The sequence below is a fragment of the Eulemur rufifrons genome, chromosome 7, assembly GCF_041146395.1.
Source record: "Eulemur rufifrons isolate Redbay chromosome 7, OSU_ERuf_1, whole genome shotgun sequence".
Classification (NCBI taxonomy): domain Eukaryota; kingdom Metazoa; phylum Chordata; class Mammalia; order Primates; family Lemuridae; genus Eulemur; species Eulemur rufifrons.
The window spans coordinates 170,821,219-170,838,173 of NC_090989.1; the positions used below are offsets into that span (position 1 = coordinate 170,821,219).

A 16,955-nucleotide genomic window follows, 5' to 3' on the forward strand; every position below is an offset into this window, starting at 1 on the left:
CATCAAACATTTCCTGCAATGAGACCACGTCACTGTAATCGTTTTATTATGATAGGCTGGCAGGGCATAAGGGGAAAACGGTCCTCAAAGACAAAAGAACAAGGTTCTGGCGGGTGTCTTTATAGCAGAGGGCAGTGCATATTTTTTTAGTGAGGATGCAACCATTGTAGGTAAACAGCAGGAACTCTCTCCTGATGCTACATCCCGTCCTGTTTAACTCATTAAGAGACCCTAAGCCACTAGAGTAAACACTAGCACTAGCAATTCTTTTGTGACTCTACACCAAAGCCATTTTATTATGACTATATAAATGAAGAGAAAAACAAACCAGTCTACTTTTATTTTAAACTAACATAGATCCTGCATGGAACGGGCTACTCAGATCATCAATGAAATACACTGTTTTGAACTTACTGTGGCCCCACAGTTGTCCATGAAAAGCCTTTTTATTTATTTACCTTTTATATTAATTGCCTTATATTTATAATTCCTGCAAATTTCCACATTTCCATTACTATGAGCAGGAAGACCAATCCAGCCAAATGCATAATGCTAATTATTAAAAAACATACAAGCTATATATCACCAACGAGATCGTTATTTTATAGTCTTTTGTGTTTACACTGTGAGGAAAAGAAAATCAATAACCCAGTGCTAATTCCAGACAAATTATAAACAGCTAAACGTAGATGACTGCACTTGATCTTCAATTACTCATAAACAGACTAAATAATAAAAAGGATCCTGAAGAAACATTGTCAAAAAAAACCCTGGAGATGGTTTATTTTCCAACTTCACAGAAGATATTTCTATGGCGAATGTTCAATTATAAGCCCATCTAAATCATGAAGTAGGAATGCCATGGGCAATATAAATACCAACTCCTACTTCTCCATACTCAGACAGCCCCTGTGATCTTCCTTGGAATGTGTCATCTGCATCTAAAACCCTTTCAGAAAGGAAAGCACGATTGATTTGGGGAGTAAAAAGACACAAGCAGTCATGGTATCAAGTCTAATGAGGGCTTGGAAGCAAAGCTGACATTCCTCATATTCTTTGAACCCCAGAGTAAGCGCACTGCAGCCACTTGATAAATGGTTGTTCATAATATTACTAAGCTTCAGGATCATTTTATAGTCTCTGGAGATCAAGGAAGAATAAAACACGAAAGAAGAATCTCAAGTGACTAAAATGAAAAAAATGAAAGAAGAATCTTGAACGATCCATGTGGCAGAGACTGCAAATTGTCTGTTGTCTGTACTACCCCTTTGTCCCTTAGTAACAGAACTTGTACATCATTGGCAACCGTGTGCCAACAGCTGGGCTAGGTGACCATGCGGGAGAAAACGTCTTAAAGCACCAGAGTGACACTCAGGAGGTTGCTCACCAAACCCTACTTCTTATTCCAAGCAAAGCAGAGCTCACAAGGAAAGCCACACTAGGAATGGCCGCTCAAAGAATTTACTATTTACACGTAAGGGGAGTAAGTCAGTCAATTCAGGCTGGGAAAACAAAGTACCATAGATTGGGGAGCTTATAAACTACAGAAATTTACTCCTCACATTTCTGTAGGGTGGAAGTCCAAGACCAGGGTTCCAGTATGGTGGGGTTCCAGTGAGGACCCTCTTCTGGGCTGCAGACTGCCCTTTTCTCATTGTATCTTCCCACGGCTGAAAAGAACTTGAAGGAGATCTCTGGGGCCTCTATGAGGACACTAATCTCATTCACGAGGGCTCCACCTGTATGACTTAATTACCTCCCAAAAGTCCCAAAGGTCCCACCTGCTAATACCATCACATTGTGGGATAGGATTTCAACATATAAATTTGGGGGCAACACAAAGATTCAGTCTATAACAGGGGTCCTATACTTTCCTACTAAGATTGTTTCTTCATCTTTAAAATTGGTAACATTTGGAATTTTACTGGACTGTTAGGAGGAATAAACAAAATAATATATGCAAAGCACTTATCAGACTGCCCAATCCAGAGACAACCCACAAAGTATTAACCATGATGTAGTTTCGTCATAGCACGTTTCTGTGGAAGATCTCTCAATGCCTCACAAATCCCAAACAGCCCCTTTTATCTTAAAGTTCAACAATTAGAGAAACTCGAAGAGGTACTACAATTTTCCCGGCAACTGACACCATTTTTCACCTCTTCCCTCTGCCGTCCCTCCCCACAAATTTATAATTTGACATGAAACAGTATTCAGGAAAAAAAAAATGGTTAATGAAGTCAAGGCACAAAGAATTAGAATTCTATTACCTCTAGTAAAAACTACGAGAGTTCACTAAAGCAAACTTGCATCAAATTGCTCCAAAGCAGGTTTTCTGAGCATTGGTACTATTGACATTTAAGGCCAGGTATTTCTTTGTTGTGGGGAACTGTTCCGTGTACTGTAGGATGTTTAAGCAGTATCCCTAGCCTCCACCCTCTAGGTGCCAGTAGCACCCTCTCAGTTGTGATGGCCAACAACATGTCCAGACAGTGCCAACTGTCCCCTGGGGGGACACCATAACCCTCCTCTTGAGAACCATTGCTACTTGAACATCACTGCAATGAGAACCCAATTCTACAGTCTGAAGCTCTTGGGTTTGGCTTCTCTCCTAAATGAAGAAAATAACCTCTTCAGAAATACCAAGTGTTCCCCAATGGCTTTGGGGCATTTGTTACGGCAAGTGTTACAGCGGGTGGTCCCGAGGACAAACCGAGCGGCACACGGAGAGTCGGAGAATCAAGGTTTATTTGCCGGTGGGCTCAGAGGGGTCTCACCACCAAATTCTGAGCCCGTCTACCCAATTCTTCCCACTTTTATTAAGTTGGGGTGATCCAAGGGGAGGGGGGTCTCAGGTGACAATGCCCGCCAGGTAATGTTTAGTGTCTGCACTAGGCAATAGGATTAGTGTTATGCTGATGTGTCAAATGTTAGGTCAGTGATATGTTAATGTACAAGGTGTTAGGTTAGTGACATGCTAATGTGAGTCCTCCGTGAGGGGTGGGGGTCTCAGTCGGCTGCTGTGCCAAGCAATAGATGGGAGTTTTCCTTATCACATTAAAGGAAGAGTATTAACTTTCTTAAAGAACGCCACATTCTTGACTTAGTCTAAAATGTGCCTAATTCTGTGCCTAACTCAAGGTAAGTGCTTAAGAATCCTGCAACTCTGTTAAGCAGTTTTGCAATTTCTTAGTAAAATTTAATGAAAAGTGACCTTGAATTGTTTTTCTCTTAAAAGGCAATGTACTTGTTAAGCATGTAAGATAGCAGAGATTGAAAATGCTATATAAATGCTAATAGCTTTCCAATACCTTTTTTGTAGGGGGGGAAAAAAAAGAACAGAGCCCTCTGGATATATCTCTTCTGCACAAGAAACCTCTAGAAAGTACCCCCAGCTCACCAAGGAAATGGTAAAAAAAAAAAAAAAAAAAAAGTTACAACATTACAGTGTAAGAGAAGATGGGGGTCATCCCACAACAGGGGAATGGTCAGGTAACAAAGAAGAATGCCAATTTTGTTGGACAGCACTGAAATGCATAACAGCTAGGCAAAGATTCATTATGTAATATTGGCATCATTCATTATATTGAGGATGTTCATTATATAATTGCTGGGGTGGGATGGGAAACATGGAATAGAGAATAAAAACCAAATTCTTCATGTTATAACATATACAAAAAGCAATAGGGAAACTGGTATGTCATTAAGGCAACAGCACTCAACTTTGAGAGCACCAAGGACAGATCTGCTGGGGAGGCCTACTATAAAACGCAGATTCTGTGGCCTCTCTCCAGAACATTCTGATTCTGAAGGACTAGGGTGTGCCCAGGAATCTGCACTTGTAATGACCACCCAGGAGATGCTGAGGCCAGTGATCTGTTGACCATACGTTCATTCCACAAAAATTTATTGGGTATCCAGTATCTACCAAGTCCTGTTCTAGGTGCTAGAGACAGAGCAGTGAATAAAGCCACATTTGAGAAACGAGTACGAGGGTGGTAATAATTCCTTTAAAATTCTTTAATACTAAAATAGTATTTCTCAAATAAATTCCCCCCCAAAAATCACGAGCCCAAATTTCCCTGCTCACTAGCTTATTTTTCACTGAAGAGGAAAAGCACATTAGACAGCTCTCTGGGCCTGACCCTAAGGTCAGCCTGCAACGTGGACACGAAGGGTGTGGAACTGGCTGGCTGGAGAGGGAGAACAGCCACCTAGGGTGGCAATCCAAATGAGGCCCAGGAATTTCCTGCCATTCCTGCACGCTCTCCAGGGCACTGAGGGCGATGAACGGGAATCAGAAAGGGTGGTGACAGAGGAGGAATAAAAAATATGTTACTTCATTTCACAAGATGCACAAAGCGAAAGAACTTCTGGAAACTCCAAGTCCTCGTCATCTGCATCTTGCTGGCTGTTGACGCTGACCTCCGAACCCAGTGCCAGGTAGAATTTGCTCCCTGCCTTTCCTGCATTTCATCAGTTGTTCCCTGGTTGGACATATTAAAGCTTCACTACATCCTGTTTTGGTCCTTTCTCTACCCCACCTGCCTCGGGTAAAAATCTCAGCAAGCTTCTCCAGGTCTGAAAAAAGCAGAGCCAAGGGTGGCAATGATAGTGTATGGACCACAGCAGCCACCAATAGGTGGCTCAACCCTGTTTGTCTTGGCAATGGCGTTCAGTAAGCTGTTGGTTATGTCATCTACCCACAAGCCGGCCTCACTGTTGTGCAGTCATCCATTTCCCCAAAAGTGGCATCCTGACACCACACACACAAACACACACACACACACACACACACCCCCAGAAGTGCACGCACCAGCCTGCACTGACACCAGAAAAAGTGGGGGGGCCAGGGACAAGAAAAGGAAAAACAGAAAGGATCCAATCCATGTGGAACCAAACACGTAAGAATTTTAAATACTAAAAATTTTTCTCACCTACAGAGTAAGAAAGTATAGGAAAAAATGGGCAGCTGGAGAATTTTATCCAGCGAATGAGTTTACACAACACATTTTTAAAGTTAAATCTAAAATCACAAAATAATGAAAGCTAAGCAGTGCCCCAAATTCTACAACTAAAGTGTTTCATCTCAGGTATTTTATATGAATTAATTTCAATTTACAGCTAAATGTCAAGGAAAATTGGTTTGGTTTCTATATTGTATTAAGTTTGGTGCCTTCCGGTGCTGAGAAACTTATAAATAAATAACATTTTATCCTTATTGTTATGTAAAATAATTCCCCAGCCTGTGCTTTTTGAAGTTCTTAAAGGAAAGAGAATCCTGAGGCTGCAGGTGAATTAGTCCTATAAACTGTGGCAAACAGTTCCTGAAAGCAGACTAGCAAAATGCTAACCCGCCTCTGTCTTTTTATATTTATGGTTGTATCCCTACTACCTTGGGGATGAGAATTTGTAAAACCCCAAACAGAACACGCAAGGTACAAATATCCCCTAAATATAATGAAACGCCTGGAAAAATTATATTGATAAGGAAAACCCCCATCTATTACTTAGCACAGCAGCCACCTGAGACCCCCACCCCCCATGGAAGACCCACATCAGCATGATACTAACCTATCACCTGTCCCATCAACTAATCTATTACCTGGCATATCAGCATAACACTAAACCTATCACCTGTCCCATCAACTAATCTATTACCTGGCATATATGCATAACACTAAACCTATTACCTGGCCCATCAACTAATCTATTACCTGGCGCATCAGCATAACACTAAACCTATTACCTGGTGCATCAACTATCTGGCCCATCAACATAATACCAACCTATTACCTGTTGGGCATTAGTCACCTGAGACCCCACCCCTCGGACCACCCCAACTTAATAAAAGTGGGAAAAATTGGGTAGACGGGGCTCAGAATTTGGTGGCGAGACCCCTCTGAGCCAGCCGGCGAATAAACCTTGATTCCCCGACTCTCCATGCGCCGGTTTGTCCTCGGGACCACCCGCTGTAACACTTGCTGGAACAATACCATCAGTGTAAAACGGGGGAAGAGGGAGGATAAACATGCCTCTCAATTCTCGCATAAGATACATTGTAAGGATGAAAATGCCTGTATGTAGATCTTAAGATCATCAAATGAATACACTGAGATAAATTATAATGTAATTATTATGCTCAACTTACACTAATTATAAATTGTACATTTCTGATTAACTGGGGAGGGTTTCAAGTAAAAGCTTTAATCAGAAATATCTTTTTTAAAATAATTTGTAATATGTACCCTGACAGTGTTGAATTTTATCTGTGTCCTGTGATCAAGGAAAGCAGCCCTGTTCAAAGCATGCCCACCTCGTTTTATGATCCTTTTGTGCAGAGAAAAAAGGCTAACAGCAATGGACCACTGTGCCCTGGAATATTCTAAGGCAAGGCCCACCTCTACCCTTCCTAAATGACTCCCTCGTTTTACAAAACCTCAGATTTTCTCCCTCTCCTTTGAGACTTTCCTCATTAATGAAAGAAAGTTTTCCCTGTCGCACAAGGGTGAATAAAACTCCCAGTACATCTGACCTTTCATTATAATGGAAACCAGACTGCCCAAGTAGAGCTTAAGGTAACTTTGAAACAAGATTAAAAATTACTTGGCCAGCCTCATTAAAACCACCGTTTGAGTTAGGCCCAGAACCCTGACAATTCTTGCAAAGTTTAGTCCAGCTAACCCAAAAAACATCTAAATCCAGGTTTAAATTTTGGAAATCTTTTCTTTAAAAGAGAAAGACACAATTCCAACTGGCTCAGCTTATTCAATATATTTGTAAAACAAATCATTATGGCCCAAGCAAAGACATCTATCTTCAACCCACAGGTTTAAAAAGCTATACATGTCTAGAAATAATATTTAAGCAACTGTTCAAATCTGTTATGATTTAGCATTGTAAAATCTCTTAGCAGTCATTTAAAAAACAAATTCTATGGGGCATGAAGATGATGCTACAAATACACCATCCATGAATCATGCAGCTCAATTTTATGTCCCAAAGCACAACGACTGAAGTGAATTAGCCACAGTCTCTTCCAACTGCCCAGTAACCAGTCTAAGGAGGTGACAAGAGCAGAGAGAAAAAGACATGCAAAGAAAGTGGCTGTCATCAAACATATCACTTCTGTATTCTTCAAACCATTTATCAGTTTCTGAGCCTACTTCCATTGCAGCGATGATGATGACATTTGGCTATAAATTTTTATTCACTCAGCTCATTAAAATGCAAGTGTCATGGTCTAGCGCATGTCACATCAGTGACACTCCCAACACCTGCATAATATACCTGATGCAAGCTCTATGTCCATCTTTTGTGTCACTAGATTCTAGAATGGTGCTCAACATAGACTAAGCACCCACTAAATATTGTTGAATGAGTCCTGAAATGTCAACTGCTGTTTCTGCTGTTATTACTCCTCCTTGGCTGGAAATTGCTAAGTTTCTGTTAGGTGCAGACTTCAAAAGACAAAACAGGTAGCGCCTAGTTCTCTCCAGGCCGCGCAGAGCGCAGAGCCGGCGGCCCAGGAGGAATCGCAGAGTCAAGAAGATCTAACACCTCTCGGTCAACTTCAGGAATGAACAAGGTAAACTGTTTATTTCCAAATGGAGACAAGTCTGATGGTGACTGTACAACAACATCTTCTGGAATCTATGAGAGAAAGGGAATGGGTATTCATACCACTCCTAATCGGACTGTCTACACAGGAAGCTGCAGAGATGACAAGATGAACAGTTTGGGAAGACTGGAACATTTTTCAGGAGCAGTATATGAGGGACAATTTAAGGATAATATGTTTCATGGATTAGGGACTTATGCATTTCCAACTGGGGCAAAGTACACTGGAAATGTCAATGAAAACAGGGTAGAAGGTGAAGGGGAATATGCTGATATCCGAGGACTGGAATAGAGTGGTAACTTTCATTTCACAGCTGCTCCAGGCCTGAGACTAAAGCTCCACATGTAGATGTTCTGCATTGAAGTACATGAAGCTGTTAGTTGTAAGGAAAGCAACTAAATCTGTTATTTGAAATTACTTCATACACTACCTCTGTATTGTAAGTTTTCCAATAAAACCATCACTCACTTAAAAAAAAAAAAAAAAAAAACAGAATCCACTGACAAATGTACCTTCTGTCTCAATCATCCTTTAGGCTTGTTCAAATTTACAACTTCATTTTACCAAGACTACAACACCTCAAGAGCAAGCAGAGTGCTTTTTATTCTCTTTTACAAGCCTTAGCACATTACAGTATTCAACAAACAGGTCCAGCATTCAGCTGAAGTCTGAGACATGCTTCCAGGTTTCTAAGCCCCGAAAGAGGTCAACTTTCTCTCTAAAGTGCAGAGAAACACCACGAGTTATGCACGGGTAGCGTCCACTTACTGGTAGCGTCTGAACCTAAATCTCTGTTTCTATCTAAATCCCCAAGTTTTTAAACTTTCAGACCTAAGAAAAAAAGTTTCTTGAACTTTTCTAAGATCCAGTTTTATATTTAAACTAGATCAGGACTAGCAATATTACTGGTTCAAAATTTTTTTTATAGCTTGTCAATTTTAATCAAAAGAAATGAAAAAGCCACATTCAGTATTAAAGTTAGACAAACAAGTTAGGAGATGAAAGTAGAGCTAGACCGCCCAAGTGGATAACTCAGTACTGGCTGAGATTACCTAGCTTACGTTCAGAGACCACTTCTGGAAAGGAAAAGACATTTCTAACAACTTTAGCCAATGGTCTGCGAGCATGAGGCCTCAATGAACCTTTCCTGGTAAGGGTCCTCGGTGTGGATTTGCATATCCTCCCATGCCCCCAAAAGACTCAAAAACCAGGCTTGTATCGCTGGAGCTGTTGAATGATAAACAAAGAAGGGGCACTGTGAATCCATGAATTGAGAACCAATTTAAAAGACTAAACTGTGTTCTGCAGCTTACCCCTTCTGAAAGACACTAAAAGGTGAAAAAAACAAAGAATACAAACCAAGTACTAAAAATCCCTATGTAAATTAAATTCCATCATTATGCCAAAGACTGCTCAAGGGGGGAAAAAAAAAAAACTAAAATCTTTCCTCTCCCAGAATTTGCAAATCCCTCTTTAACTGGTAGGAATGGAAATTACAAAATTCCATCCGCCACTGACCTGCAAAAACCACCACTTAAAAGGAAATATTTCCCTAGAGTCACACAAAGCCCCAGAAGGAGCAAGCCAACACATGAGAGGGCCTACGCTGGGACAGGCGGAGTGCTGGGATACCTTAAGGAGAGGATGTCAACGAGCACCTGTTTCACTAAACAAATCAAAGTAACAAAAGAGCAGGAGCTGTCTTAATGCAATTTCCCCCAAGGCCAGTTTCAATCACCGCGCTCTCCTCTCCCAGAGGGTTCGGTGTGGAGCCAGGCTCTGGGTCTGAGTGGTCTAATAGGGTTACCCCCAGCCCCGTGCAGCCTCTGAGGACTTGCAATGTGGCTCCTGTGGCTGAGGAACTGAATTTCTAATTTTATTTCATCTTTGCTGATTTCGATTTAAATTACTCAATGTGATTAATGGAAAACTTTTCATTGTGTTTGGAACCACCCGGAATCCACTTTTACAACACAATTTTGTTCAATGTAAGTACAGATCAAGTATTTCCAATGAAACCATGGCGTCCTCACTGAGATGTAGTCTAAACATAAAATGCACACTTGATTCAAAGACTTAGCATGCAAAAAAGTCAAATATCTCATAAGTAACTTTTTATATTGACTACCTGTTGAAATAATATTATTTTAAATAAATCCAGTTGAATAAAGTAGATTATTAAAATTAATCCCACCTTTTCCTTTTTGAAGTAGCGACTTGAAAATATTACATTACAGGCGCTTCACATTATATTTCTACTGGACATCACAGCTCTAGAGATTCAAATCAGCTTAACCCTTCAGTTTTAAAACTCCTTCATCTTTTTTGTGCCTGGACTCTGTATTATTATCTCAGAATAATGTTTATAAATGAAAAAAAATAAAATGTGTACAAGTACAAAGGAAATCAATTGCACTGAAATATAGTTACCAAAATATTTGAAAAATAAATTTATAATATAAATTTTTCTTAATTATGGAGCTGAAGAATAAATAAATAGTGGTGAATCTAAGAACTGCTGTAATTTATAAGTAGCAATAAGCATAAATAAAACTGCAATGCAATATTAAAATATCTGAGATTCCTGCCGATGACAAAGTCAGAGTATTGCTCATGCCACTGTAGTTTGCTGCCTACATTCATAACTGAAGGAAATGCTCAAGTTCAGTTAGGGGTTAGTAAAATGTAGATGTAACTTTTCCCCTACTCAAACGTATGGATAGATACCCTGATTTCTGTCCACAAATCTCTTGGGGGGTCCGTGGACTTTGGGTTAAGAATGTTGTCTTAATATCTGATGAATTTGTATGTCTGTTTGTCAAAGATGACCCTCATCCTTAGGATGTCATTTTACCTTGGCTTATTCCTGTAAATTTGGTGTTCATGAGTCATAATTCCTGTTTTTGACCACAACCAAACCAATATTATAAGGAAATGCTTGCACTTGTTTTTTTCCGATACTTTTGCTCTGCAAAGGGAACAGGAAGAACAGCAAGGCGTGTAAATTTAAAAGAAAAAAAAATCCTAACAACATAGGGGAAAAAAAAACAATTCTTTTGATCTAATGATTAATTTGCATGTGTTAGAACATTCAGTAACCAGAAAGACCATAGTGGCACTTCATATAATTGACTGTACAAAGTATTTCCCATTGTTTATTTTCATTTGCAAATGCTTCTATAGCACTTATGTTGCGCAAGTCAAGTACTATTCTAAGTACCTCAAATATTAACTACTTAATCCTCGGCACAACTCTACTGAGTTGAGTACTACTAGTATTATTCCCCTTTTACAGATGAGACAACTGAGGCTCCCAGAGAGGTTAAGTAACTTGCCCACGGTCACACAACTGAGATTCCAACAGAGACCAGCTGCCTATGGTGTTTTCAAGGAGAGGGCAATACCAAACAAAAACAGAGAACCTCAAGCCTCTGCTCATTATGGCGAGCAAAGGTTATCACCCTGTTCCTGCTTCCAAATCACTCGCTGAAAAATTAAAACTGGATGAGGTAAGCAAGGCTGGCCTATTCATAGGCAGGTTTCCAAATTAAGCCGAATGCCTTGCTTTGGGAGGGAAAATAAAGCTCCTCAGTATCTCAGGGCAGCTAATGCTGGCTCTGGCATTTTTTCCACTCTTATCTAAAATATGCTACAGGAGAATCTCGGCCCAGTGATAAGCCAAGTTTCGACTTCACCACACCAGCTTAAGAGAGATTACACACATACTTCGGATTTAACCAGCAAGAGAAGGACACAGAAACCTTGGTCCCTCCGGAGTCCAGGCACTGTTGACACTGTTGCCAGGGCCGGGCAAACTCCACCAGTGTCAAGAGCTCAGCAGTGAGGTTTGTTCCTCAGGGAAACCAGCCCTACAGGTGTATCCAGGGAGGCAGGTACACAAGGCCACATTCTTTCCTCCACCGAACAAATGAAGGTTTGTCTCCCTGCAGAGCTGGGCTCCCAGGTCCAGATTAGCCTCTCAAAGACAATAGCCTCAACACAGAAACATTTAGTTTGCTGCCACTCCGTAGCACCGGAAGTAAAATGGTTTTCAAACGCTAACCACTAAAATTGAGAAGCAAATATTGTTACAATAACATTTATCTAAGAAGACAATGCTCGTTAAGGTAGAATTTAACCCCAGTGAGAATCTTTAGGACACATACAACTTAATAAATGCGTGTGGCTCTGAAAACCTAGGGCTACCTCTTAAAAGTTCTCTTGGACTTATTTAAAAGCTTCATCCTGGCTGTGTGAACCGGCATTCTCTTTCTGAAATGATAGAGTCCCAGTGGTAGCTCTAATATGAAATAAAATGACTTCATTTCCTCCAGAGACATACTTTTCCCTCAACCCCCACAGACCAGCACTCAAATACACAAGACTGCAATACCAGGGGGCAAAAAGTCAGGCCTATTAGGCCTCGATCGTTCTCAGATTAACAACCTTGGGGGAATAATCCTATAAGAAAATATTTTCGAGATTTCGGGTAATAACATTTCTGCGCCAGATGAAATTTGTTAGAGTTTGCACTTTTGTTTCTAAAAACCTCTGAAGTCATTCGTTTCCCACAGTTTTTCTCAGAAGCTACTTTGTGGGAAAGAAAGCCGGGTCCTAGGCAGGAAGCCAGCGAGAACCGGGCTGCTCTGAGAGCCAGCCAGCCCCCGCCACGCCGCGGCTAAGTGGGCAGCTCTTGCCAAGGTGGTTAATTTTTCACCTGGGGAGAGCTACAGGTACTGACGTGGAAAACGTCTGTGATAAGGAGTATCAAGGAACAAGCAGGATGCACAGACAGTGGATTGCACAACCCCAGGCTTGGGGCTTCAAACCACATAGGCAGTTAGACCCTGAAACAGTTATCTCTAGAGAGAAGGCTGAGGGGTGGGGTGTGCTGTGAGGAGGGACAGTGAGCAAATGGCAGTGCTGTCACAGAGGACACAGACTCTGGACCAAACCGCCTTGTATTCAAATCTCAGCTCTGCCACTTGTCACCAGAGGAATCTCAGTTCACTAAGCATTCTCTGCCTCGGTTTCTTTACCTATAAAGTAGAGCCTCCAACCCACAGGGATGTTGTGAGGATTAAAAGAATTGATCTATGCCCGGCACTGAGTGCTAAGTGAGGCAGGTGTGGTGATCTTTGCAATTCTCACATTTGTCGTTCTCAGTTCTCACAACAAATGTGATCCTTGTCTCCGCTGAGAGATGAAAGAATTGAGAGTTAGAGAAATTAAGGAACTTGCCCTAAATCATGCAGTTAATAAGAGACTACCTGGAGGGAGCCATTCCTGTCCTGTGAATTCAGAGCCCAGCAATCTTAACCTCTCTCTTACCTGGCTTTTCTTTCCTTATTCTCTGAAAGACAGAGACAGAGAGACACAAAGAGACAGAGAGAGACAGAGAGGGAGGGAGGTATCAGGGGAGGGTGAAAGAGAGATGGCAGGAAGCAAAAGTGAAGAAAACGTACTAGGGACATAATTTTTTTTAGCTATTAAAAAATAACCTTAACTAATTACAAATGATATTCCACCAGGTCAAACTCTGGGCGCCCTTCTGGCCTGGCCCTCAATTCTAGCTGGGTCTCACTAGGCAGGGCAAATGAAGTGGAGGGAAGGCACGAAATAATCCACCTGAAACGAAGCTCAGCTGTCTTTGAAGACTCTGCTTGAAGGCTCAGGAGTGGCGGCATGATAAATGTGGGTGCGAGGGAAGAAAATGCAAACCCATTTAACTTTCTGCCACGTTTTCCTCCTTGAAATGCTTCACAATTTCCCTCAAAGAAAAATTTATCTTTTGGTTCTTATTTTCCTTTATACCACTTTTTCATTTCTGGAATTGCTACGGTTCTCTTTCAAATATCAGGACGGCAACCACCGATTACAATGCCACCCTGGGTCCCCGTGCAATTGTAGAGAGGGAAGAACAGCAACACTGGGGCTGCCAGTCACAATATTTACCCACACTGGAGTGTTTTGTTTGTTTTCAGTGGAGGATGCAGAGAGTTGACAAAGGAAAAACAAAACTCCTCTGTGTCAAAACACAAGCTGAAGATGATTTCCTTCTCCGCTGCCCTTGTGTCAAACGCACACAAATCCAGAGCAGCCCTGGGCCCAGGAGTGTTTATGGTTGCGCTGAACCATAAACATGCCATCCTTCAAAACATACTGAGACACCCGCACATCAAACAAACAAGGTAGTTCCAGTAAAGGATATATTGGCTTTTGACGTCTAATGCTCTGAGTGAAAATAACTTTGTTTCCCCTAAAAATAGATAAACTAAAATAAATACAGGAGTGTTCCAAAGCAATGCAGCCAGACATTTCTTCCTGTGACTCAGAGTGACCTCATAATTTTTTTTTTATAATGACTATGGGCCAGGAACTAAGTGCTTTTTGGTGGAATGACTGATACGCTCTTCATACCAACTCTATGAGGAATTTAAAATAATTCCCATTTTGCAGATGAGGAGGCTGAGGCTCAGAGAAGTTGCATAACTGCATAAGTTTGCATAGTTTGTCACTGGCATACGTTAGATTCTGGAGGTCAAGTTGTAAGAAGACAGCCTCACATTCAGTTAAGGCCTCAAATGGTCACCCAGGGGCCCTTCAACCAGGGTTTAAGCTAAACTCACTCAGCGTTTCCGGGCTCCAAATCTCAGACTCATTTCTTTTCAACAAAACACATCAATTTGTAAAATTAAATGTAGGCATGTTTTTAGATGGCCAAAATTAAAATACCGTCAATATCAAGTGCTGGCAAGGATGTTAAGTAATGGAAACTCATAGACTGCTGATAGGAATGTAAACTGGAATAATATTAGAACACTGTTTGGAATTAGATAAATGCACAGTTTATGATCCAATACTACAATTCCACTTCGGGGCATATCCCAAAGAAATAAAAGTACATGTGTACTAGAAGACATGTATGGCCATAATCACAGTAACATTATTCACATCAGTCTCAAACTACAAGTAACACAAATATCATCAAAAGTAGAACGCATGCGTAAATACAGATATATGCATGCTATGATGCTATACAGCAATCAAAATGAACGAACTATGGCTTCATGCAACATGGACAAACCACAACATAATGCTGAGAAAATGAAGGCCGGCATAAAATAATTCATAGTGAGTGAATTCATTTATGCAAAGTTCCAAAACAAGCAAAATTCATGAGTGGGGACAGAGGTCAGGAAGATGGTTATCTTTGGGAGAACAGAGTGAGCCCAAGAGGGGACTTCTTGGTCGCTACAATGTCCTAGTTCTAAATTGAGCTGGTGTTAGCCAGGTGGGTTGACTTTGGGATAACTCTTCCACTGTGATTTATGTTTCTCTATCAGATGACCTTCCTTTTCCCTCTCTCAAAAAAAAACAAGTAAGGATATTCATAAAACCCTGAGGTCTAAACCAAGTTTTTGAGACATGCACAGGAAAAAACAGGTACAATACAAGACATCCTAAACTTAGCTCAATATTAACATGCAGGAACAACTCTAGGGAAAAATCGCTTCGGCCTCCAAAGTTCAACTCAGCAGCACGTTAAACTATGTTTACATTCAATAAAGTCCTGCTTATTGTGTCATCAAAGAGACACACACACAATCCATCTCCAGAAGAGACTTAGATGCACAGTGCCTAGAGTTTATGGCAATGAAAAGTCATTTAGTGTCTTGACACAAAATAGCCTGACACTGGGTAAAAACTGAGCATTCTCTGCAATGGCTACTAAGAGAAGCAGGGGTTAGTCTGGTCTTCAATGTCCTTACCCACGTGGTACACTTACTTCCAACAGTCATACAGAAGATGACAGAGTTCTGGGTAATACAGCCCACATATCTGAAGTAAAGAGCTGATGCCCATGATCCCAGTGAGCAAAAATACACATTTTATCCCTTGGCTACTGTAGAAAGAATTCTAGTGCTTTGCACAACTGCCAAAGCCAAAGCACAAATACGTTTCAATCTCTCTGGAAGTCCCTGAGGGGCCATGGTAGCTCCAAAAGATACAAATCCTGGGTCTCTGAACTAGCTTAGCCTGCTCTGCCAACACCCTTATTTGGTTAAATTTTAAAAATATCTCAGACTCACCTGAAGCTTATGGTGTTCAAACTTTCCCTGATCTCCCCTCCCTCTGTGTTGGGTCCCTACCTCTTCTATTCCCTTAGACCATCGTTCCTTTCCTACTGGCCCTTTATTCAAGTGGTCATACCCATATCTGCACAGTTATTTGATTTAGCATAAAGAACATCACCTTTCTGCCCATCATTGATTCCCCAGGGCAAGGCACAATGTCTGTGTGCAGTAGGTGCTTAACAAAGTCTTAATGGAAAAATGAATAAATTCTCTTTTAATACCAACAACAACAACAGAGACAAGCATCTTTCTGTTCAAACCAATGACTACAGCCCTATACGTTTCAGGAGTGATCTAAGCTCGCCCCAGAGGGGTTTTTAGCCAGTCAAACTGATTTGCCTTTGAGCCTGGATTCCTCATGTGGAAAAGCTCCCAGAAAGGCTTGACTAGATAAGGAAAAAGTGATGTCTAGACAATTCTGCTTTAGCCTTCCACTGGGAAAACCTCCAGCTATTTCACTGAACCTCATATAACCAAGTCATAGTTCATATTTCACAGATTCCTCACCAGGGTTTTGACATCCTGGGAGAAGAGAGCTGGGGGAAGGGTGGGCAGACATCCGTCTATAGAGTGGTTTCTGACCAACCAGTAAGTACAAACAATTCCAAGAAGACTGGGTTGTCACTGGTGCCTGTGATCACCAAACAAAAGGGAGATCTCTCCACTGGAAGGACATCAAAGGGCGGCGGGTGTAATTTAATTACAATATTTTATTCTAAAATGAGAGAGGAGAAAAATCATTCAAATTTGAAGCTGGAATTATAAATCTCATTGTCCACACAAATATACACAAGATTTCCCTTGAGCAGAACTGGCAAGAATCCCAGCAGAACTGGGCAGCTCACTCTGTTGCCCAGTCTAGAGTGCAGTGGTGTTCTATTGCTCTCTGCAACCTCAAATTCCTGGGCGATCCTTCTGCCTCAGCCTCCTGAGTAGCTGGGACTACAGGCATGGGCCACAACACCCAGCTAATTTTTTTTATATATTTTGTAGAGATGGGGGTTTCACTATGTTGCTCAGGCTGGTCTCAAACTCCTGGCCTCAAGAGATCCTCCCACCTTGGCCTCCCAATGTGCTAAGATTACAGGCATGAGCCACCATGCCCATCCCAACTCTCCTATTTCTCCCTGTAATTTTCCCACCTTTGTTTCCATAGAATTTTCCCCATCTTTGCTCCTATGTAGCCACGAGGCGAA

The 16,955-nt window shown here is 41.3% G+C and overlaps 2 protein-coding genes across 13 annotated transcripts in view; one reads left to right on the forward strand and one right to left on the reverse strand.

The window, feature by feature from the left end:
• The window catches only part of MAGI1 (membrane associated guanylate kinase, WW and PDZ domain containing 1), a 607,075-nt gene that overhangs the window by 518,241 nt on the left and 71,879 nt on the right, over positions 1–16,955 (reverse strand). The window lies entirely within an intron of this gene.
• LOC138386975 (MORN repeat-containing protein 2-like) lies at positions 7,580–7,912 on the forward strand. Its single transcript, XM_069473780.1, has one exon. It carries the CDS (start codon positions 7,580–7,582, stop codon positions 7,910–7,912), a length of 333 nt encoding a protein of 110 aa, XP_069329881.1.